The 25,760-nt window shown below is 34.6% G+C and overlaps 3 protein-coding genes across 3 annotated transcripts; 2 read left to right on the top strand and 1 right to left on the bottom strand.

Moving 5' to 3' along the window:
- Positions 1–1,201: 1,201 nt before the first annotated feature.
- LOC145595052 (glycerol-3-phosphate acyltransferase 5-like) lies at positions 1,202–3,288 on the bottom strand. The gene is made up of 2 exons (XM_081651407.1): positions 2,676–3,288; positions 1,202–2,488 (listed from the first exon to the last, which is right to left on the bottom strand). Exons 1-2 carry the CDS (start codon positions 3,243–3,245, stop codon positions 1,568–1,570), a joined length of 1,491 nt encoding a protein of 496 aa, XP_081507533.1. The 5' UTR covers positions 3,246–3,288; the 3' UTR covers positions 1,202–1,567.
- Positions 3,289–13,784: 10,496 nt separating this feature from the next.
- Positions 13,785–22,389, top strand: LOC145595117 (pumilio homolog 1-like). Its single transcript, XM_081651480.1, has 9 exons — positions 13,785–14,749; positions 15,496–16,949; positions 17,034–17,175; positions 17,277–17,384; positions 17,789–18,001; positions 18,111–18,221; positions 19,328–19,522; positions 21,517–21,691; positions 21,888–22,389. Exons 1-9 carry the CDS (start codon positions 14,063–14,065, stop codon positions 21,932–21,934), a joined length of 3,132 nt encoding a protein of 1,043 aa, XP_081507606.1. The 5' UTR covers positions 13,785–14,062; the 3' UTR covers positions 21,935–22,389.
- Positions 22,390–23,902: 1,513 nt separating this feature from the next.
- LOC145594869 (transcription factor PCL1-like) lies at positions 23,903–25,069 on the top strand. The gene has a single exon (XM_081651214.1). It carries the CDS (start codon positions 24,062–24,064, stop codon positions 24,869–24,871), a length of 810 nt encoding a protein of 269 aa, XP_081507340.1. The 5' UTR covers positions 23,903–24,061; the 3' UTR covers positions 24,872–25,069.
- Positions 25,070–25,760: the final 691 nt, after the last annotated feature.

Here is a 25,760-nt window from a genome sequence, read left to right as displayed (position 1 = left end):
ATGAGGAATAGTCGATAGTTACAGGATTTAGTAGTCATACCAAGCCAGCTTCCGTGACCACTATATGGTCAAAGCTACTTTCACCTAATTAAGTACCAGATTAAACTTCCAAATTTATGTTAAAGTAACGGCATTTTGCCAAATTCTTCCCAATATTGTTCACCAAACCACACTTTAAAGCATATTTTCTCTCAAGTTTCATTAATATACTAGTATATATATCTTTTTAATTTTATATATATAGAGCATACTTGTATAGATAATCTTCATATTACTTACTACGTATTATAATTATAATAATTTTCTAGATGATAGCCTAAAACCATACACCATCATCTATCTTTTATTATTCAAAGGATTTCGTTACAAAAATCACATTTTCACTATTTTGATTTCGATGATAGTACTTCATTCGTGCAAACATATGTAAATTTTTATCATACAATCAATTAATTAAGTTTATCTTTAGTATGTTATGTACGCTACAATTGAATGGTTTATATGTATATCATACGCGTATATTATTTTGTACATCTAATGTTATTTCAAAAGACTCACTATTTATTACGAAGTTTATATATGTTATTTTATTTATGTATTTATTAGTATATAGAATATAGATCTATTTAATGGTGTATAAAGAGCAACGAAGATAATACAGTAATGCACCAGATAAAATTTGATACGATTGTACATGGGCACCAAGAGTTAATCTATTGGAATGGAAACATAGTAATGATACCGTGTGATACACAACGCCATTGTGACATTCTTTAGAATGAGGCGACAATGCAAGCTAAGGATTGTTATGTCTATTCCAACTTTCTTACCGAATTAATCAACAAATGACAAGGATATATATGTTCTCATTATGTGAGCCATATCCGCAAGATTAGGTTAGCGTTATTTATTGCTTTTATGTTACATTGAAGAAGAAGAAACTATTATTGGCCTCAAATGATGAGACCAAGCAATGGTACATCAAAACAATTATACCTACCAATTAAATACTCAATTAATTAATTTCATAGATCGGATAAATCTTATTTCTCTACGCTAATTATAAATTATTCATTTGTCGCACGATTTTATCAAATTTGTATTGGAGTATTGTCATTGTTACGCAAACGTACGTATGGATTAGGATGGCAAAATTTAAAAAATCAATACTTTGCCTATTTATATGTGAATAAACGTACAGTACACTTGAAGAATATGTTATTGAATTGCATGAATTTAACTTGAAATTATGAATAAACTAACAGATGATAATCTGCCAGCAATATTCTCACAATACATACCTTATTTTTACATTCACTAGCTTCAAAAAGAGAAAAAAAATTCTAGTATGAATTTTTTCATAAAGAGTAGGTGCAAATAAATAAATAAATAAATAAAAATGACTAGCCTCTACCTCTATATACAAAGCATGTTAATTAATAATAAATTATCCCCTTTGATTTAAGTAATAATTAATTAAGACCACCAAATAAAAGATTCATAGATATAGAGTAGAGGCAAACTATTCAGTAAAATTTTTAAAAAGGGGGGAAATATGTTGCATGTATTAGTGAATGAAGGGCTTGCAAGTGCTCACCACCTTCCTTAGGCTACCAAGAAGCCATGAACTCTTAGCATTCGACACGGTGCCATCGTTGCCGGCCAACAACCTATACTTGTCCTTCCTTGTGAAGTTGGTGCATTCAAACCCTAATGTAGCAGCCAATATACGTTGCACGTAATTTGCCACGTCGTGAGGGCTTTTACCGGCTGAGCAAGTAGCCTCGGCGGGTAGTTGGTTCAAGAAGGTCACCTCATAGATAGGTCTAGGGTTCATGAAGAAGAAAAATGGGTCCAAACCCTTCCACCCACGGGCCGTGGTTGCGTGGAAGAACCCGACCCTATAGTTCATAGCAACGGGCACAATATTATCGGTTAATTCAGCAAATAAGGCACTAAACCTTAAGAGAAAAGGCTCCCTACATGTAGTACCCTCAGGACAAACGACTAAGTCCCCTCTTCCTAGCTCTTTTTTAATTCTTTCGGCATCCACGTGGCGGTCACGGGTTAATCGAATGGTTGGAATTGGTGAAAGTATTTCGGACACTCTTGAAATTGAATATGTAACGGCTGGGATCCTCCTCCCTAAGACGTAGGAAAGTATAACGGGGTCCATTAGGGTTCGGTGGGTGCATACGTAGAGGACACCACCGGATGAGGCCGGTGGCTTGCCCTTCACTATGACGCCGCCACCAAAGACAGCCGTCACGTAGGGAACTAGCCAGAATGGGAGGATTAGGCCAAACAACATTCGGATGACTGCTAGGACTACACCAATAGGGAACCATAGGAGGATGAGGAGCGCGATGAAGGGTGTTGGCCGCTTCACTAGGCGCCCGTCGTGGAAGATCACTGGGAGTGGACGGTTGAGATCACGGTGGCCATTGAGAAGCTTGTCTGTTGTGTTGAATGGTGGGTAGCATTGTTCCTGAAATAAGGGTGTAACAAACATGCATTAATCATCAATTGGTTACGTACGTATGTCAAAAAATTAGGATTACATTATTTACATACCATAAGTGTATACTACGTATCTAGGTTATACAAAGAAATTTAATGTGAAATTTATCTAATAAAGTGTACAAGTAAAGTACATAGTATGCTTAGTTTCTTACCTCGCAGAGTGATAAGAATGTGTTGCTATCATTTATACTTGACCCTCCTAACCCCAAAGAAGGTGTCTCATCACCAAACAACTTAGTAACCCGACCTGAATCTGACCCAACATCATGAACAAAACCCATTGCATATCCAAACCGATTCACAACCAATTCACTCCCAATAACTTCATCGGCCTTCAAATGATCCTTAAGAAACCTTTCCACCATAACCCTAGGAGTTTTAGTCACCACAACTTTTTTATCATATTGACTAAAAACCCTCCAAGCATCCATATCAACATCATCCATATAAAACTTGGGTAAAACCGCCCGTGCCACGGATTCAATATCAGAAAGCCGAACCCCTACTACCGCGACAAAAGTAGTAAGCTTAAATCCAGCATCCTTCATACCCACCAAGTCAAGAAAACGGATAATGGGCCATAGAAGGAGAAGTAAGGTGAATCGAATAAGACCCGAGGCCTCGAATGCAATAAGCATAAAGTATGAAAACGGGTCCGGATCCTTCACAAGTGTTCCTTCTAACTCGGATACAACTGACTCCATAGATTGTATAATCTTCATAACTTTCGTTACAACTCACAAGCTTCTATGAAAATTTTCTTACACAAAAAATTGGGATTATGCTTTAGTGATGAATTATAATTTGTTGTAGAAAATAAAGAGTTTGAAGGGTTTATAATGAAGTGTGAAAGTAAGGAAATATTTGTTCTTCAAAAGATAAGCAGTTTATCGGTTTACAACTACCTTAGGTTGATATTTTCCTCTGCATGCCTCCCCTGCTTTTTATATATTGTTCTTCACACCCCTTTTTTATTTTTATTTATTTTTTATTTTTATTTTCATTTTATATATAAAAATTGTAATGTTTCTTAGGTAAGATTTTGGGAGCCAATAAATGAAAGAGAGTATGTCACGTTAACATAGTATACAGATATTGATTACTTAACTCCAACAACCAAAGTTTAATTAAGTCTAGATTAACGCGATTTAATTATTTTAAGTCCACGTGGCTGCTAAAGTGTATGTATAATTAGGTCACTAACTCGCATATACATACACACGGTTTATATACTACTCGTAAGTGCACAATATTTGACTAGTCTAAAGACTCTAAACCTGTAAACTGTATAATCTCACTAATTGCTTACATTTAATACGTATATAGTACTTCGTATATATTAATTTGTAAGAAAGGTCCTACTAGCTAGCATTTGAACGAACACTTTTTACAAGTTAGTCGGCCTAATTATATTGGTCAATGAACTCATCGCTTAAGAGTATGGAAGAAGTTAGCAAATCTTTAAGATCATACATCGTGAAATATAAGTAGATAGTAAGGTCGAACTTTTAAGTTTTAACCCTAACTTGTTTAGTTGTACTCATGGAATAATCTAGAATTTTTGTTGTTTGCATGATTTCCTAGAATTTGTCATGAATTGATGTGTATGGGTGTATATATTTCAGGTGAGTATTTAACTGATTATGATAAGATTATTGTAATATTTTTTAATGGATGAGAAATGCAAGTAATCAATTATGGAGTGACACCTGTATTAATGTTCTAAATTGTGAAGCGAATCTGGTATCTGTCTGTGTTGAAAATTTGTTAGGCATCTGCCTATGCATAACAGCATAAGGCCGCAAATGTCAATTTTTCAATGTTTTCTATGAAGAAGACTAATGGATTTAATAACAAGATCGAGGGGATAATGTAATACGTAATCATCAATAACAACTCAATATTAGCTCATAAAATTAGAGTTAGGGCAATACTTTTGTCTTACACGGTTACACCCGAGAGTATTGAAATTGGTACTTCCATTCTCTAATACTAATAGTATGTAGACAATGTAGTTTGTGGTGACAGGTGAAAAATACGCGTTAATTTCACCCTTATTATGTGCATGAGAATATCTATATGGTTTTCAAGTTCTTTAAATAATAAATTTGATAAGTGTTAAATTAAACTGTAAACGTATTACAAGTACATTTTTAACTAGTTAAAACTGTAAGAATTTTTTTCACTAACATGTAAGTATTTCCCTTGTAGGATTGTCTCCTGAAGTATATCATATTGTTCCTTAATCAAATGAAATTATATAGACAGTGAAAATAAATAAAAACGTGTTTTATTAATTCAAATGATTTTCACTAATAAAATTGTTGAACTTATTAGTTCGTAATAACTTGAACAAGTTAATTTTGAACCAAGCATTATTTACTTAGTACATGTCTTCCTTATACAGTGATTGCTGTGATCAGGTTTGAAAATGGCAGAAGGTTGGTCTGGTCTGCTGGTCTACACTAATAGTACGTCTTGTACTCAACCAGAAGTATATCACTAGTTCACTACTAGTATTAATATACATACCATCTAGATTGTGCCTTAGCTTAAACCGGAAAAAATGTATCTAACGTTTTGTAATTTGACGATTGAGCATTGATTATATACATGAAATTACTTCGTAAGGATTTATGCACATGTTTGGAACAACTTTAACATTATATACATGAAATTAGCTCAAATTATTAATTCTTGCTTTCAATGGAATATTTATTTATTAATTATGGTTTGTTTGAGATGTAAGGCAAATACTTTTTTCTAAAAAAAAAAAACCATATAAGGCAAATACATAAGTACATAACAGCCCTGGTTTGTTTCGTAATAGTATGTACAGTAGTGATTATGAGCTTATGTAATAATTTAATAATAATACTAAAAACCTCATAATCAATTTTTATGGTAATGTTACTCTACTCTACTCATGCATGGAGTTTATTTATTAATTTTTTTTTATTATTACGAATGTCTGTTGACAGTTATTATGGAATATGAAATTAAGGGCGGCGGGAAACCGGGAGTATTGCATGTGTAATTTGAAAGTACATTCAAATTTTGTTAGTGACAGATTTTTATGTGCTGGTAGCTCCAAAAATTGAAAATTGATGACTTAGTCAATTTAGCAAAGCGATTGGGAGCTGAGCAAATGAGGTTTAGTTGATTTACTTCTCGGTCATTATAATTAACATTAGCCTCAAAAAGTACATAAAATATACATATCTCCTTTTCAATGGTTAATAACTTGTAAACCTTACTAAAATCTTTCAATTATCTAAATATAACAATGACGACTTTTGAATAACTTGAATACATGAAAAATATAACGACTTTACTAAAGCCGTTAAGTTACTTAATCACCACTTTAATAAAGTAATGATTGGAGCCTTCAAGTAAAGATGAAAATTTGAGTATAACGAATAGATAAACAAAGGCTACTTTTAATTTCTTAAATCATACTTTAACCAAATCTGATTAAGCTAAAGATTTTTTGTTTGTAAAAATAATTTAATTAGTGGTTGTTTTGTTTTCTTCATGTCGGTCTCTTTACCTCTAGCATGTGAGATAGTAGTATATCAAGTACACTATACATACATATATATATATATATATATAAAAACTAATTAAGATATAGTACTAATACTAATAATGCAATGCTTTTACGAAAATATGTATTGCATTAGGCTCCATATAATAATTGTCAAAGTAAAGTAATCAAATCTGTTATTATAAATCAACAACAATGATATGGTGATCAATACACTCGAATATATATGTTAATTTTGCAATCGATCAACCTTATAATTTTTACTCTGTCATTATTATCATGTGTAAATCGATTGTTGTAATGTTCATATGATTGAGATATCCCCAATCTGACAAACAATATAAATTTTCACTAATTGGCCGGGATCATAGTTGCGTATACTATTTTAGGATATTCAGAATTAATCATTTTATAAACAAAAACTCTGTAACAAGAAAAGGACATTATATATTTATATGCATGTATTTACTTTGTCATATACGACATTATTATCATTTATTGATAGTGAGATAGAAAACACAACATAATGGACAAAACTAGTATCGGACTATTTGATTGATTATTTTCTATAAAATCATATCACGTCCTTAATCCCAAAATATTCATGCAATCGCAAACTACTCTGTATAATACATTATTACATATAATACATAACTTCAAATGTTGTGTCCGCAAATTTTCTTTCAAAAAGAAATAATACATGGAGTACGTTGTACAATCAAATAATATCACTCAATAATCATTTTGTTTCCACTCACAAAAAATTCATATATCACATGCATTTCATACACAAAACCGACAATTAGACATTAAATTGAAAATTTAGGTTAGAAAATATTCATTGATTGGCTAAAGTTGGTGTCAGTGAAATTTCATTACAACCTTCATCGGCTGCAAATTGGCTGTCAACTAGAGAAAATTTGCCATGCAAATAAGTAGGTTGGAAAACAAATGCACTTTTTCACTAAAACAGATCAAAAAAAGGCTAATAAAGTTTTGTTCAACCCTTCATTAAAGCAATTTATCTGCCGTGATTTTGTATCAATTTAATTATTGATTGTTCAAAATTTTTAAAAATAGGTAGGTACGGTCGTTAGGAATTTTGTACGTACAATTTTCAACTAATATCTTCAATATTTTGACTTGATTGGATAAAAACGGAATTCCTATAGAGTCAATGTTGAAAGGTATCAAAGTCAAATGGTTGTATAAGATATTTTTTGCATTTAGTGTATTCAATTTTCAATGTTTCATTTTTTCAAAGAGAGAGATTGAGGAGTAATGATATCAGCTCATTTGCAAAATATCGGTAAGTATATTTAGGTATGGCACACAAATACACATACAATACACATCATTAATATGTCATATGGGCAAAAGTTACAATATTTTATTTACTCCCTCTGTTTTTAAATACTTGCTCCACTTTCCTTTTTCGGCCAAATACTTGCTCCATTTCCTTTTTTTTTGGAAAGCTTTTATAATATTTACTCCGTAATTCATTTCTCACACTTAGTGGACCCAACATAATACTCTCTCTCCTCCTATTCTTCCACTACTTTTGCTTTTTACAATTTTTTATTTTCTCAACTACCCCACTACCTCCATATTTTATTACTATATCCAATTTCTCCTAAAACTTCGCGCATGGAGAATGGAGCAAGTATCCATAAAAAAAAATACGAGTAGATTAAGGGCCAGTTCAGTTCAGTTCAGTTCAATTCCTAATTTCCTTCTCTCATAAACAATTCATTTCAGCTATTTTCAGTTCAACCACAATCAGTTCAGTTGTTTTCAGTAAATCGGAACAGTGCATACCCTAAGTAATATTTGGTACAGGTAGTCCGTGTTGAATCATTCCTAGCTAAAGGCAACTAAAGATAGGAATATTCTTACCCTTCTCCCCACTCCCAATGAGCCTTGTCTGCTAACGCTTAACTTTGAACTTTGCTTGCACACTGTTAATAAATTACGTAAATCTATATGCTAAGCCAAATAAATTAATGGCATTGTCACAATGTCACCACCAAACAAGATTGATCTATTACATCACAGGATACATCATGTGGTCATAATATGAAAATTGTGTAACAATTGGACTATGAGTATGAGATATATTGTAATTCGTATAATCAATAGCTAACACATCGTCAGCGATCCAAATAAATCTATGTATTCTTATGTGTTCATTTAGATGTGTCATCGACGAGCAAGATTGGTTATTGTCTTTACTACCAATCTCAAAGATTGATCCATCACATCTCCCTTTTACCTTGTGAGGAAATAAATTGATATAATCCAACTTCCCAAGTGTATTTCTTCCAAAAACATCTTAAGTTGAAAAAACTTGGCCTGCTTCTTGATTTACCTGGTCATTTATCCAAATAATCTATCCTCAAACCTTCATAGATTGGGCTTAACCTTTCATCTATTTTTGGGCTCTAATACATTTTGGACATTTTTGGTTGTTGGGAAGAAATCCTTTTTATCATATTCAACGCCGTGACAAAGCCCAGAGGCCTCGAGCTTGCGCGCGAAGTAAGCTCCAGTACAACCATGTTAGTTATTCAGGCCCAAACTACAACATCTAGTTTCTATATGTTAAAAATCCTGTAAAAGAAACAAGAAAAATTCAAGTACTACATTGGACCATCTCCAATAGTGAGACTTGATGGAGTTTTGTATAGGAAATAGAGAGTATTCTTTGCAAAGGGTATCAAAACTTAGCAACTCTAAAAGAAAGTCACAAGTGCAATACAAATTACAAATGAAGGTGGGGAGATTTGAACTTGTGACTTATCGTAAACATGATTACAGTTTTAAATATTGGGCCAAGACCTCGTCAATAATCACTAAACGTATTTACTAGTAGTGAGTAGTGACCTCTGATTATTGTTAAATAAAATGGATTCCAACAATCTTTTTTTTTTTTTTTTTCTTTTCTTTTTTTGGTGTTTAGAGAGCCAAAAGGGTGGGGGTGAGAATCGATCCCAAGATCTTCTGGAACCGGGAGGGAAGCCCTAACCACTTGAGCTATCCCTCACTCTCATTCCAACAATCTTTTGGTGTATGGAAGATGGATGTTCTATTAAGTATGTTAAATGATCAAATTAATCAAAAGATCAACTTGACAATTGTGGCGGTGTTGGGAAGGTGTGGGGTGGTCAATAGAACAGGACCCAAAATTAAAAGGCCCTAGATTTTGGATATAATCATATTAGTCTCATAGCTTTATATAAATATAAAGGTGTGACATTATTAGAGCTTCTAAATATATTATGAGACGTTGCAAGTTCAATCTCATCAACTTTAAATTTTCAAATGAAACTTGAAAAAATTTATCAGGCTCAATACATATTCCTCGATCCATACTAGAACATAAACTTGTAACTTGCTAAACTTATGATGAGTCACGTGATGTATGAAACTTGAATTCATTCCAAGGTACATTTATTAGCTAGTAGCATGATGAATGAAGGAAGTAACGCAAAAGGTTGACAAATTGATGCAGTCTGTAATAAATTGATCAACGATCTACTCACTAAAATTTACTCTGAAGAGGAAGAGGGCACCAAGCTTCCAGGAAGTTAAAATTAAAAAACAGAAAAAATATTTTAACAACATTATCTAATGACTAGTGGCTTTCCTCTTTCGAGGGTTCTGAATAATTATTTGATGCTGTCGATATTGTAGGTAGGTAAATGCTTCAATGAACATAGCTGCTACGTGTTATCTTTTTACTGGTATTCTAGCCGTCTATTAAGATATTCAGTACTGGAAAATTCTGATACTTAATGCACTTAATCCCATAAATATACTTTTTATATACTCTTAAAAGACATCCGTATTACCCCTTCAAAAAAAAAAAAAAAAGACATCCGTATTATTAATACGCTTCTTTATGTACAGCTACAAGTACTGTATTTTTTTTAAGATTGTTTTTTTCTTAAATGTACAATTACTGCATATATTTACTCCATACTTCTTATTTTGTTTGGGTTGAATTTGCCTCACTTTTGCATTTTCTTTTTAGGGCTTGTTTAGTTTAGCTTAATTTCAGTTTATTTTAGTTTAGTTTAGTTCAGTTCAGCTCAGTCGTTCAGTTTAGTTCAGCTCATAATGTCTTTCTCTCATAAAATCTTCATTTCAGTTTTATTCAGGTCAACTCAGTTCAATAAATGTGAACAGGTCGTTCGTTATATGGAGTATCTTATTATTAGTATATCTTTAGACGTGAATAATACATGTATCAATGTATAATATACTGTAGTTGCATTAATCTCGATACTTATTCATAATACTTCATATTTTTTAAAAAATTATAATTTACAAAATTTTACCTACGAACATATTAAGGTGCTACGTATTAACACTTGCTCGTATATGAACTTATTTTATTTGATGAATTAAATTTATGTAGCAACTGAAAAAACATTAAAAAAAAAAGGGTAAATAAAACAAAGCGTACGTCAAAACTGTAAGCCGTTTATACGTACAACATATATACGGGGTATATACTGTACGTCTGTACGTCAATAGGCATCCTTATTTGAGAGGATAATTTCAGAAATGCCATGCATGCGGTATACGGTCAGTTTTGCCCCTAGAGCATGTCATGTGATGAAGATCAAAGAGCTTTTCTACACGTCAGTTTAAATTCGTCTTGTCTAATTTAAATTTAACTAATCCTTTCAAACAGTATTTTAATAAAATTTACCAAACTCAACTCTGAAGCATTAACAGAGATCACATGCCTTTAATCTCAAGCATGTACTGTAGAAAGATGGAGTTAGTAATGGGGTTTTAGAAAAATCTTATAGCCTTAATCAGCTTTATGTTTATTGTATTTTCTCGGTTGTATTTTAAATGCGTACATCGTAAAAAGAAAAAAATTATACTCCATAATGATTAATTTGGGACTAAAAATTTAATGAATATTTTCTACCATTAAAAACAGTATAGTCTAAGGGTCTGTTCACATTTACTTAATTTCAGTTCAGTTCAGTTCATCTCCAATCAATTCAGTTCAGTTCAGTCCAGTTCAACTCCTAATTTCCCTCTCTTATAAAATATTTAGTTCAATTCAGCTCCAATCAGTTCAGTTCAGTTCAGCTCGGTTCAGTAAATGTGAACTGGCCCTAATATTGTGCAAAGTATTGTATATTAAATTGTAGTGCTTTAAACAAGTATTAATGCTTTCCAAAAAAAATTGAGTGTCGTATAGTGCGTATTCATAACAAATCAAGAATCAAGATAATTACATGCTTATATTTCTTGGGATACTCTTCTTGTTTACACTGCGAAACGCCCTCCTAATCAAACACTAGTACGAATTAACTCAAATATGACAAAGTATTTAGCTCAAGTATAATTAAATGTCTAATAATTAGGCAAAATACTCCACTATATATATTGTTAGTTTTCATACTTATTTAGTTATTTTTAGTACGTGGGAAATAAAATTAATTGAAAGATGGTGGAAACTTGTTTTGCCTTCTTTCCAAATTTGACTTTTTGTTAGTTTTATATCCATATTGAGATATTGACACAAAAGTCCCTGTCCAAACACTCAAGCAGGGCATATGCCGCGATATCATGATAGTGGCACTACATGCGTAATTATATTTAATATTTATCATAATCCTATAGTACATTTCTTATCATTTTTTATACACAACACCGTTTGACATGTACTGCCACTATTAGGAAGTATTACGTACGAAGAAAAAAAAATTGTTTTCTTATAAACAAAAAAGAAAAAAAGTTATGGAGTGATACTCAATTTGAAGGTAAGGCTACGAGATCAATTGCCACCATCTACCATGAACTGGTTGAGGTGGAAATTCTGATCTCCAATCTAACCTCTATTCTCATCACGAGACATTGTTAGATGTTATGGTGTAAATTTGATTCATTAACTCGAGTGGGAATCCAACCTCATTGAGTTCAAATAACTTTTTTTTTTAAAAAAAAGTTATGCTCTCCCCATCAAATATGAGTTTAATTGAACAAAAATAGATTAAGTAGAAGGAGAAAAAAATCATTTTAGCAAGAAAAACAAACTACTAACTTGTAAGATTAGAATAGGTTGGGGGTTAGGAGGTGATTAAATGACATGAAATAAACTCGACGGAAATAATTGAGTAACACAATTAGAGAGGTAGAGGGTCGAACACTTTTTATTTAAAAGGATGAAGGGTCAGTTCCGATTTATTGAAAACAACTGGCTTGAACTGAATAATTGAACTGAATTGTTTATAAGAGAATGAAATTAGAAATTGAACTGAACTGAATTGATTAGAGCTAAACTGAAATTAAGTTGAATAGAGCAGGCCCAAAGTGTGTTACATTTAGTAGTGCATTCAGTATATTATTTCTCCCTACACATTTATTAACTATTACTAAAACAAAACATGCTGAAAATCATTAAAGGATACTTGTCAACAATTTATGAAAATTTTTCCCGCTAAAACTATTTTTGACGTCATCATCTTTTTCTCTATTTTTTTCCTCCTAAATTCTAAAACTAAACAAATACTACAGACAATATTCCTTTCAAGATTAATTAATGAGATCGTGATTACACTTTTTCGAACAAAGAATATTGACAATCATTTTAAACAAATATTATGTATTTAATCAGTGCAATGCACGGGATTAAATTAGTAGTGACCTATACACTCAACCATGCCCTTACTTTCACAACAACATACTTCGTATTTATCTTCGTATAATTATACATATTTTGAACTATACTATTTAGCCGTACCATTAACCATCCAACCACTTGTCGATCCATTGGTTTCCATTAATTTTGAAAGGTTATTGAGGGTCTGTTCATATTTACTAAAGTAAGCTAAATTGAAATAATTGGAGCTAAATTGAACTGAGTTGAAATGAATATTTTATGAGAGAACGAAATTAGGAGCTAATTGGAGCTGGACTGATTAGAGCTGAACTGAACTAAAATGAAATTAAGTAATTAAATATGAACAGGCCCTAAGTTACGAGCCATACCAAAAAAGTGCCCATCTTGACTATAATCCTTGTTGTCAATATTTCAATTTTTATTTTGATTCTAAGCATCTCCTTCTTAGTTACTTGTATGAATTTTATACAATATTTTATACCTTACATGGTAGAGGCGAAACAACTCATTCATTTAATACAACTCTTTATAAAGTACTCGTGACAAACTACGTAGAGTGAAACCATTATTAAGTAACGGAGGGAATATTTGTAGAATTCCATTATACAGTAGGCATTTGTGAAAAGCCCATAAGAGAATATCCAAACCCAAAGATAGGAAAAAGGAAAAAAGCAATAGAAGTGAATTAGGGTTGTTGATTTGTTGTCAAAATAAGAATGGACCCAACTCCAAGAAGCAAGGGTATCTCCAATGGGAAGCCCTAGATTACACAAACTCCCTCTCTCTTCTGTCATACTTCCCATAATTTCAGTGGCTACTTACCCTCCCCTTACGTGACGTGATTCAGTTTTACCACCAAATTAATAAATATCTATATATTTCCTAAATAATTAAATACTCAAATCTTTAATTAATTAATTAAATAACTCGGCGAAATTAAAAACCCTAAACTAGGAAGGAAACCAAACCCCCCCCTCTCTCTTTTGTTCAGCCACTGTCTGTAATAACTAAATCTCACCATCAGATTCAATCTCTGCCGTCACCTTCTTTTAATCCAACGGCTGAGATTTGTCCTATTCTCGTGCTTATCATTCCCCCTTCTTTCTCTCACTTTCTCTCTCCTCACTCCTTACACACTTCCTCTCTTTCTCTCTCTTAAATTCACAACAATGGCGATAAACCTTTTTCTAGGGATTTTTCGATCTCCCCCCAACATTTAACCTAATTTTCTCTCTCCCCCTTTTTTTCTAATTTTCCCCCAAATTCAAGCTCAATTTTTAATTTTTATTTATTTTCTAATCTTTAATTTTTGTGGGTATTGATTGTTGTTGGAAGTGGGTGGAATGATAACGGAGAGTTATTCAAAGATGAGTTCAGAAGTTGGAGTTCGATCGATCGATTATGGCGATGAATTAGTAGGGAAAGAGTTAGGGATTCTTCTTCGGGAAAGGGAAAGGGAAAGGGAAAGGGAAAGAGGGTTTGACATTTTCCGAAGTCCGTCGGCGCCGCCGACCGTCGACGGCTCATCCGTCGCCGGAGGTTTGTTTTCCGGCGGCGATGGTGGTTTGAACAGAGAAGTGACGGAAGAAGAGCTGAGGTCTGATCCAGCTTACATTAATTACTACTATTCCAATGTTAATTTGAACCCTAGGTTGCCGCCGCCATTGTTGTCCAAGGAAGATTGGAGGTATGCGCAGCGGTGGGGCGGTGGCGGGCCTGGGCCTGGGCCCGGGCTTGGTGGGATTGGGGATAGGAGGAAGGTTAGCAATAATAATAATAATGGAAATAATAATATTAGAGGTGAAGAGTTTAATGGAAATAATAATAATAATGGTAGTAGAAATAATTATAATGATGGTAATGGTAATGGTGATATTAATAATATAAATGGGGGAAATTCGTTGTTTTCAAAAGGGTTTAATGGGCAGAAAGAAGATGAGAATGGGCAGAATGAATGGAGTGGTGTTGGGTTGCCTGGGTTAGGGTTAGGGTTAGGGAGTAGGCAGAAAAGCATTGCTGAAATTTTCCAGGTACTTTTTTTTAATGATTTAATTGTTTTTTGATGTTGATATTTAGGGTTTATGTTAGATTTATGTTTGGAAGACTTAGTTACTTTATATATAGGTCAAAGATTTTGTTTTTTCTGGGTTGAGTTTTTTTTGGATATTTTTGATTGGATGTTTTTGTTCATCTTACGTTGTTTGGAAAAGCATGTTCACTTCTTGTTGTTGTACTGTGTAGTTTCATGTTTAGGGAATGTTGAATGTTAATAGTGGTAGTTTTTAATCTAATAGTTGAGGATTGACAATTTCCTTTTTATGACTATTCTAAAGCATATATGGATTATTTTTATTTTTCAATAGAAAGATCTGATTAGTCAACTGATATTATGGGCTTTGTGAGTGTTGGGTGTTGAAAAAGGCTAAACATTTGCTGGTATCTATGGTTTTATTTGTAGATTAGGAGAGAGCTACATAATCAATAGGAAAGATTTGAGTGAGTGTATTAATGTCTTTGATGGTTGGTTTTAAAAGCTATATTAACAACAGCAATATGGTCAATTTTCAGTTCAATTTGATGATCTTGGTGTGATTAGGGATAGTTGTTTTCGGTGGCTTGTGTGGGGTTTGAATTGGCTTTAGGCCTTATACTCAAGTTGGAATCTTGTTTACTTGTTGGGTCCTGTTACTTGATCACAACTTGTATTTCAAATTAAACGCTTAGACTGGATTTGTTGAAGTTCTTGTTCTGATTTGGAGATTGGTTTATTAAACAGGATGACCTGAATAACTCCAACTCTTCTGCAAGAATTCCTTCTCGTCCTGCTAGCCGCAATGCGTTTGATGAGAGCATTGCAACATCTGAGGCTCAACTGGCTCCCATGTCCTCAACTGATGCTATGCGCGTCGGTGGTAATATCCAAGGCATTTCACCAAACCATAATGGTGATGGTTCAGCTTCTCTTAGTTATGCGTCTGCTTTGGGTGCTTCTCTGTCAAGGAGCACCACACCTGATCCTCAGCTCATAGCCAGAGCTCCTAGTCCTAGGATCCCCACAGCTGGTGAAGGGAGGGTTAACTCTATAGAGAAAAGAAGCATCAACAGTCCTAGTTCTCTGCATGGCACTTCAAATGGCCCACATGCTGCTGGGGATCTTGTCGCTGCTTTGTCTGGTATGAGTTTGACATCTGATCCTCAGATGGAAGAGGAGAGGCAAATGAGGTCGCAATTTCAGCTTGGTATTGGTGACCAACGAAACCTTTACAATTTACATGGTGATCATAATCATGTTAAACAGAATGAATACAGTCCTTTCCAGCAGCAGTCTTTTTCCCATCCTGCTAAAGGTTCATATTCTACCAAGGGAAAAGGTAGTGGTCTTGGAATGGATCAAAACTATTACTTGAGGTCTGATGGATTAATGGACCATCACAAGCATGGAGGTCCAAATTCACCCTCTAACTTTCACAGTGTTGGTAGCCCAAGCTCGGCCATTCCAAATTACAGTCTAAGCGGGCACAATATCAATCCTGCATTGGCGTCGATGATGGCAGGTCAGCTTGGCAGTGGAGCGTTGCCACCTTTGTTTGAAAATGCTGCTGCTTCAGCCATTGGTGTGGGTGGCTTGGATTCCAGAGCATTGGGAGGTGGTGTATCTTCGCGAGCTAACTTGATGGCTGCAGCCACAGAACTGCAAAATCTCAACAGAGGGGGGAGTCAATCCCAATTGGACCCCCTATATCTGCACTACTTAACATCAAATGATTATACTGCTGCTCAGCTCGCGGCTCTGAATGACCCTTCCATTGACGGGGGCAATTCTTACATGGATTTGCTTGCTCTTCAGAAAGCTTATTTGGGAACATTGCTGTCTCCTCAGAAATCAGAGTGTGGCCGGCCTTACCTTGGTAAATCTGCGGGACTGAATCATGGTTATTATGGCAATCCAGCTTTTGGAATTAACACAGCTTATGCTGGAAATCATCTATCAAATTCACTTATGCCTAACTCTCCTGTTGGACCTGGTAGTCCTTTGAGACATGGTGAGAGGAATATGAGGATGCCTTCTGGGATGAGGAACTTAGCTGCAGGCATGATGGGGAATTGGAGATCAGAAACTGGTGGCTTTATGGAGCATAGTTTTGGTTCTTCTCTGCTTGATGAATTTAAAAGCAACAAGACTAAATGTTTTGAGCTCTCTGAAATTGCTGATCATGTGGTTGAGTTCAGGTATGTATTTTGTGTGATTCTTTGCAAATTCTATCTCCATTAGGTATCTTTTCATTGCTTAACTTGTTTGCTTGAATTTGGCAGTGCTGACCAATATGGGAGTCGCTTTATCCAGCAGAAACTTGAAACAGCTTCAATAGAGGAGAAGAACATGGTTTTCCATGAAATAATCCCTCAAGCTTTGTCACTGATGACAGATGTATTTGGTAACTATGTGATCCAAAAGGTAAACACGACTTATCAATTATTTGGTTTAATTTCTTGACTCTAAATCCAGTAGAAATGTGTGAGTAACTTTAGTATAATTGTCAATTGCTTTCTTTGCAGTTTTTTGAGCATGGAACTGCATCCCAAATCAGAGAATTGGCTGATAAGCTCACTGGTCATGTTTTAACTCTAAGCCTTCAAATGTATGGCTGTAGAGTTATCCAGAAGGTACTATTTACCCTATTTTGTTGGATGATTTTTTTCCCCTCAAATATAAGTTTCAAAAACTTTTGACCTTGAAAGTAAGTTTCAAAATGCATAGCTCTCCTTCTCTTTTGCCTCGAAAAGTATAAAAAAACTTTTGGCCTTCAGATAATGTTGCTCTTGCAAATATATATGTTTCTCACAATCTCACCTAATGTCGTGTTCACACTAGGTGATGCTATTGAGGGATAATAGTCGTTTTGCCTGTATTTCTATGCTGTTCTTGAGTGATTGTTGTATATAATCATACAAGGAATTTCCGTAATAATGACCTAAGGAAAAATATGAGTTGGGACAAATTTTTACTATCAAGCTTTGTACCATCCTACCATGATGTTCTGACTTTGCTACCTTTTCATGCTTAACAGGCTATTGAGGTTGTCGATTTGGACCAGCAGAAGAAGATGGTTGTGGAACTTGATGGCCAAGTGATGCGCTGTGTACGTGATCAAAATGGAAATCATGTCATTCAAAAGTGCATTGAGTGCATACCTGAAGATGCTATCCAGTTCATCATATCAACTTTCTATGATCAAGTTGTGACTTTATCAACCCATCCATATGGGTGTCGAGTCATCCAGGTTTAATAATACTGCCAATGTTGTAATTTCTTGTTGATCAAAATAGTTTGCAGCTGCCGATGTTAGTGGGAGATAATGTGAATCTTAACTGGTTAATTTTGATTCACAGAGAGTTCTAGAACACTGCAATGATGCAAAAACTCAACGTATAGTGATGGAGGAGATCATGCAGTCTGTTTGCATGTTGGCACAAGATCAGTATGGAAATTACGTTGTCCAGGTTTGTCATGGGTTACTAATTATTTCAGTGATGAGCTATATACTTCTGTAAATTATTGCAAGGTTTTTCAATTAAGGCCCAGCTATGACACTTATTTAACGGTCACTATACTTGTGTATGGGGTCCTGGAAAGTGGGTTTTTTTAGGCTTTAGGAATTGATGGTTAACCCTCTGCTTAGCAGGTGCTGATCATGGCAGAAAATTATAGTAATCTTATGAGTACGTGTGAATGAATACTGTTGTTACAATGCTTTTGTTTATAACTCGTGTCACTATTGGTATTACTCCATTCGTCTCTTAATCTTTGCCACATTATTTGTTTATACTCTCTCTTGAAGTTTGCCCCATACTATTTTTGGTTGTAGAAAATGAAAACCACAACTTTACTCTCACAACACCCCAGCACTTTTTCCTCTCGTATGGTTCTCTCAACCAAAAACTGGAAAATGTAACTTTACCCCTATGGATCAATCAAAAGGGGACGGATTAGTAGAAGGTGAAGATATGTTTATGGTGTTTAGGGATATGACGTTACTTGCATACATGTTCATACTTTTGCTCACGTACATAGGCTGATTGGAGGTGGTGAATTTCCTTTAAATCTAGTTAAATGACCCATGCAGATGGCCAACTTCATCTCCTGAAAATATGCTACTTTAATTGTGCTAGTACCTTGTAGTTCATTGTAGTATGTGAAAGTTTAGGCAGTCTAGGTAGGATGAAATTGCTATCTCCCCTTATGATGCCAATCTTCTCTTCTATTAGACCAATTGTCAGCAGCTTTTAGATTACCTAAATATTTTCTCATTTTTTTAAGTGTTAACATACAGCGTGGTTCCAAATATTGGTTGCATGGGCATTTGGGAGAATTTTATAGTTGGTGACAAGTTGAAGTCTGAGTACTTTAGGGACTACTGGAGTGTTGCAATTTGGAAGGGTGTCTTAAGTCTGTGATAGTTGAAGTATCTGTAAAATGAGGGTGATTTGTTTACCTGTTTGTTTATCTGCTATTTTGCTTGGATACACAATGTGATTTGTACATGCTATAAGCTTTCGTTGGCGCGTTAATTGCAAAACTATGCTTGACCTTTTTAATATTTTTACAGCATGTACTGGAGCATGGAAAGCCGCATGAACGCTCTGCTATAATAGTCAAGTTGACTGGGAAGATAGTTCAAATGAGTCAGCAAAAATTTGCTTCCAATGTTATAGAGAAATGCCTCTCATTTGGGGATGTAACAGAGCGTCGTAACATGGTGAATGAAATGCTTGGAGCTGTGGATGATAACGAGCCACTTCAGGTTCTTCTACTGTCCTCCCACTAAATACTGAATGTTTTCCACTTTATAGAATATCGAGATTGTTGTCCTTTTCACTTCAAGTCTGCCACCTCTAAATTGATAATCAATTGTTTCTTTGTGTAAGTAGCTTGTTGTGTGTTAGCTTCTATGTGGATCGAAACCCTTTTTTTTTTTTTTTTGAATTTTTAATTCAGTACCATGACATACATCAATTTTTTGTCATTCTTGAGGCTCCTGTTTGTTCAGAAGTTGGGGTTGGTTAGATGTGTTTTCCTTTAAAAAGCTGTTAGCATTGAGTATTTACCTGGAAAACAAGATAGAATGATTTTTATTTAATGAATGGCCCTCTCTGCATTGAGTGAGATGATTCTGGCCCCATCACTTTTGTGTTCAGAATTCATCCTTACCAGTTACCGCCTATATAGAATGCAATGAGTTTTATTTTTGGGCAATATGTACGTCATATTAATGCTCAGATTCCTTCTTCCATGTTTTATTCATTTCATAATCGCAGCTTGTTTTAGAAGTAGGATTTACATTCACAAGCATGAACGCTGTACTTTGAACTGCTTAATGATTAATTTAGGTTTTGTGGTTTAGAAATCATACGTAGTAGTTTGTTGAATATTATGTCACACTAATGAAATTTACATGTTTTTTTTTTTTTTACTTCAACAACCCCCCTCCCCATAAAAAAAATTATCCTTAAAATCTGTATGTATCAGTGTGCCAACTTCTCAGATTGCATGAAATTTATTTTGAGGGTGGTGACTTGGAATTTAGCTTGTTTTATGGCCATATATTCTTGCCCACTGAACTACCACTCCTCTCCACGATTGGCTGCAATCTGAGCGGTATCACCCACCCTACCCTTCATCCTTGTTGGTTTTTGATAATTGGCTTTACTTGTATCAAGAGATTCTAGACAGTATATTGCGGTATCACTGGGAGGGTTCTATGTTTATATTTAGCTAGTTTAATTTGCAAGGCTATCAGAGAATTCCCTGGATTATATAAATTGGTATGACAATATTTATTTGATAGAACAAGCAATAAATGCCTTTAAAAACAAAGAGCTGAGATTGGATGTTAAGGCATGCAGATGGTACCTTGCATGAACCCTGGGTAGCTTTTTGATCTAGTTCCCCGGTTTAATAGGCGAGCAATGATCAAAGGATCTTCATGTGGTCGACTTGATGCCAAATCTGATCTTACCTAGATTTGAGGAATCATCTCTGGTGATTATTACCAAATTGATAAGTTTGGGAAATAGGTTGCAGCTGCTATTGCCTGTCTAGTTCCAGAGCTATGTATACAGATCGAGGCCAGACAGTGGAGTGAGTGATCTTGAGGTTCTTACTTTTTTTCCATTTTCAGGGAGGGGTGGGGGAGGATCATAGGGAAAGCTGTGTGACTCAATACCAAAGGTTGTGCATGAGAAGGAACATGTTGTCGGATAAACCTCTCCTTTACGAGGGTTTGGGGCAATGGAGAACAGCCAAAGGGTAGAGAGCTTGAAAATTTCGTTCATCTCAATTGACACGTTTTGCATTTGTGGATGTTGACCATCCAGCTGTTTGCATGAATTTTTGCCACTTAAAGCATCGTATATATTGATCTTTGTAATACTTTCGCTGCATTTATGGGACCCTTTTTTTAATAGATTATTTCATTGTGGCATACCAGTTGGCATAACCTCATTTTTGGAATCATGTATCGTGCAGTTCTTGATAACTTCAGTCTCGGTTAGAAACTTTTCACGATTGTGATATGTGCCAAGTAGTTACTCTGTTTTTGTCCTTTTATAGTATAATTTCCTTGCTGATTTGTAATGGCTATTTGAATAATGTGTTTCCTTCTACCTATTCTCTTGGTTTAAGCACTAGTTTTCTATCTTTCAAATAAAAAAAAAAAAAACCCACTAGTTTTCTAAAATGGGTATCCAAAACATGTTTTTTATGTGTATTTTTTTTTTTTTTTTTTCTGTTGTTTAGGTGATGATGAAGGATCAGTTTGCAAACTATGTTGTACAGAAAGTGCTGGAAACTTGTGATGACCAGCAACTCGAAGTGATCCTCTCACGAATAAAGAATCATCTGAATGCACTGAAGAAGTATACATATGGAAAGCATATTGTTGCTCGTGTTGAGAAACTTGTTGCAGCTGGAGGTAAATACGTTTACTTTCTCTTTATGATTTGTAACCCTAATTGTTAAACGTGGTAAATTTTTGTTGATTGAATTGTCTTTTTGAAATTATTATCCCATAGTCACATACATGACTCTTATGCTGATATGAGGTGAACTACTATATAATTTTCGCGACTTTTAGTTTGGTTTCTTATTTTTTATGTGTTTTTTTGTAGAGAGGAGAATCAGTTTGCAGACTCCCTACCCTGCTCCGATGGCATAGAAGAGAAAGGTGTTGTACAGCTAACCGAGGCTAGTTTGAATGTGGCTCTCTACCCTTTGTTTTGTTTTATGCCTGCCGGTAGCTCCTGTCTATTTATTTAGGTTGGACTGAGAGCTGAATGAAAAATAAAAGTTGGTTGTACTTGTAAACCTGTAAATTGTAGCGTTTTTTGTTTCCTGAGGATATATACCTAGAAAAACAGGTTAGGTTGAGGCTCAAATGGTACAAGATACCTGATGCCCCTCCCCCCTTGCTGAGAGAGTAAAATTTACTGTACAAGTTTCGAGGGTGTATAGAGAAAGCTAGTGGTCGTGGAGGTAGTAAATTTGTGACTTGTGACTGTACAGAATGTTGCTAGCTGCAGAAAGAGAGCCTTTGTGTTAGTTGAGGCTATAAATTTTCCTTTTCGTGTATCGGATGGATAATTTCTTCTTTGAAAGAACAATTTTCTCATACGATTCGAGCTTTCCTGTTTGTTTTTGTTTGTCATTCAATTTGTTCATTTCAGTGGACTATTTTGTTATATTTCCCCCTACAAACTTATGCTTTGGCCTTTTGGTCTCTCAATCAATCTCTTCATCTTTTAAAGCTGCTACTTTTTGTACAAGTCAAATAACCATTTCAGATTAAGTATTGGAATATAGTCCCCATTAATAAGTCTTGACTATTGTTGGCTCATTAAGGAGTGCTGTGACTTGTGAGTATGTCAAAACACAAGTAATGAATACTGTACTACTTAACAAAACGTTTTTGGACGGCTGAAATCATGCATGCTCTATAGTCTATAGTTGATTGATGTAAAAGCCTCTTTGCAAAGAACTTGCATAGAATCTTGTGCTTAACGGGACTATCCTAATGAAATTAAGAAAAGCATACTATACTGTCTAATTGTCTATACTTCATGTTTCCTAGCACAAAAATTGACGTGTTTTTTCACAAAATTTAAGATGACATTTCAATGGCTACAACGAAATTGCACCTCAAATTATACATAATGGTGGACAACTTAATCTAATATATTGATTTATATAATCATTAAATTTTCCTTCAAAAAAAAAAAAACATTAAATTTTCAAAATTATTCGTTTTTTTGGAATTTTATTTTTCATATTCGACAAATTCCATATAATTCCTTAATTGATCATGGTGTTGAAGCGGAATGCATTAAGTTCGACCCCCATAAGAAGTCCTAACAATAATTTACAAACTCAATAAATTGAACAACTAAGATTAATGACATATCATATGAATTTACCAATTACATTATCACCAGAATAACTTATTTTACGCATCTATTATACGGAGTGCTAGATTGTTCATACTCGTTAATCACTTCTGTACACTTCTACTAGTTAATCACTTTCGTACAAATCTAGATAGTACTATTTTGATTTATAACTCATGAGTCTAAGTTGAATTTTCACAAGTATGAGTACTAGTGAAAGTTAATTGAGTAGAAATATTTTTCCAAATTCCCAATTTACTCCCTTTCGTAAATTAAATCTATCAAGCAACAAGTCTAGTCTAGTTATAAGTGTATAACTACCGATGATAAATGTCAAACTAAAAACTCGTTCCCCATTATCAAGTTGATTGCGCAAATCATGCTCCACTTAATAAAGTATCGACCATACCATGATTGATCAAGTATTACCAAAAAAGGAAATAATTGAGAAAAATATCAACCAACATAAAAACCAAAAAAAAAAATGGTGAAAAATAATTATTGTACCGAGTATAATTTTTTTTTTTTAAAATTTTTAATCTGACAAAAGAAAAATTTAAGGTAGCATTCTTCCACGTGAGGTCCCTATCCATAGATTACGACCTCTTTTCTCCATTTTCTCTCTCCTCTAAATTTTCCCCCAAATTTTAATTAAATTTTGCCAACAAATTCAATTCGTAAGTAAAGCAACTTTCTCTTCTTGTTCTTTTCATCTCAAACTACACTCTCTTCTTTCTTAAACATTCTATTAAATTTATTTCAGGGTTTTAAAATTGATGAATGTTTAAGAAATCTGGTGATTTTGAATTGAAAGTTTGAGTCTTTCTTCTTTCTTTCACCCCTTTTGAGTTTAATTGTTGAAACACAGAAAAAAGGGGTGGAATTTTAGGAGGAGAGAGAAAATGGAAGATCAGTGGGAAATGGGTTTGCCATCATTTGAAGATCTAACACCATTATCACAATCTTTGATCTCCCCAGAACTTGCTTTGGCATTTGGGATAACCCCAGATAATACTCGAGCTCAATTTGATCTAAATCGGGCGATGCACGACAACTGTTCGACGTTTTGCCCAAGTGAAGAAAATATTGAATCTTTGAGTTTGAGGTTGTTTTCTGGGAGAAATGATTATGATAGTTCTAATAGGATGAAAAGGGGTGATTGTTTTATGACTGATGAGGTGAATTCTGGGTCCAAAGATGATAATGGTGATGAAAACGGGCTTAATCGGGCCATTAAACGGCCCAGGTTGGTTTGGACCCCTCAGCTTCATAAGAGGTTTGTTGATGTAATTGAGCATCTGGGGATTGATAAGGCTGTTCCTAAGACTATTATGGAGATGATGAATGTAGAAGGGTTAACTAGAGAAAATGTTGCTAGTCACTTGCAGAAGTACAGGCTGTATTTGAAGAGAATGGAAGGTCTCTCTAGTGAGGGTCATTCAACCCCTAGACGAGACTCGGCGATGTTCGATTGCGACGGGTTCGGGTCCATGTCAATGCCACCACAGTCACAGTCTTCACAGCAGCAACCACAACCATGCAATTCACTGCCTTTGATGCCAATGCCAATGCCAATGCCGATGGTGGGGCCGCCTCCGGGGTCGTATGGGTTCGGACATTTGGGGTTGCCTGTGGCTAGTTCTGCTACTCCTGGGTACTGTGGGCTGGAATCTGGTGCTTACAACATGTTCTGGAATAGGCAGCGAGGTTGATTGTTTTGTACCATTTTTGATAAAAAGTATAGTGTGATTGATGATGGGTTGATGAACTAATTTGTAGTATTTGGTTTAAATCCTTTCTCAGTATCACTAGCTGTCCTATAAGTTTCTTGGAGTCAAAATTACCACATGATGTATCACTCTCTTTATATTTTAATAAAATTATTTCACACGGTTCGTTATGTGACTTCAGTATGAACTATTTTTTTTCTGTGATTAATCTGCTTCACTGCTTGCTTATCAGTAATGTAGTTTTAGAAACTAGGGTGCTTCAGTTGCGCCACCGAAGTTGTTCCTTATACATGTACTTAGTAGATCATAATCTACAGCTTGTACTCTTCACATGGAGATCATTTGTGCATTATTGTGATCAATCAAGTTCATTTCTGTTACTTGTTCATTACAGCTCAATTATTGGTGGAGTTTAGGTTTGTGCTCTATTAGTTGATTTTGTCTTTTATTAATTTTACTTTCTGTGTGCAGCTGAATCATCCTTTGAAACACTAAACTATAGAGCAGTAAACATGTAGATCATGATGATCATGATTTGTTGTACCATCACTTGCATTCTTATGTGAATGAATCCATATATATTATGATAGCTGATTGCACTGTGTAGCAAATAAGCACGGATAGTTTTGTGCAGTGTCACTTATCTATCCTTTACAAATTACAATATTTGAGAAGTTCATATCTCTGCTAGGAATTGGCATTTAAGGATTAATATCTGACATTTGTGGACTGGACTTTTTTTTCAGCCGTGTTTACTCTAACCTTCTACCTTTTAATATTGTGCTGTTAAAGCTTTACTGATAGTTGTTGGTTTCTCACCAGTATTGTTTTAAAGGCGACAGTAACGACTCGTGATCAAGTTTTGTCTGAT

Source organism: Chenopodium album, chromosome 19, assembly GCF_948465745.1.
Source record: "Chenopodium album chromosome 19, dcCheAlbu1.1, whole genome shotgun sequence".
NCBI classification, from domain to species: Eukaryota; Viridiplantae; Streptophyta; class Magnoliopsida; order Caryophyllales; family Amaranthaceae; genus Chenopodium; species Chenopodium album.
Note: the sequence above shows the minus strand (reverse complement) of the source record. Positions and strands in the feature narration are given on the sequence as shown.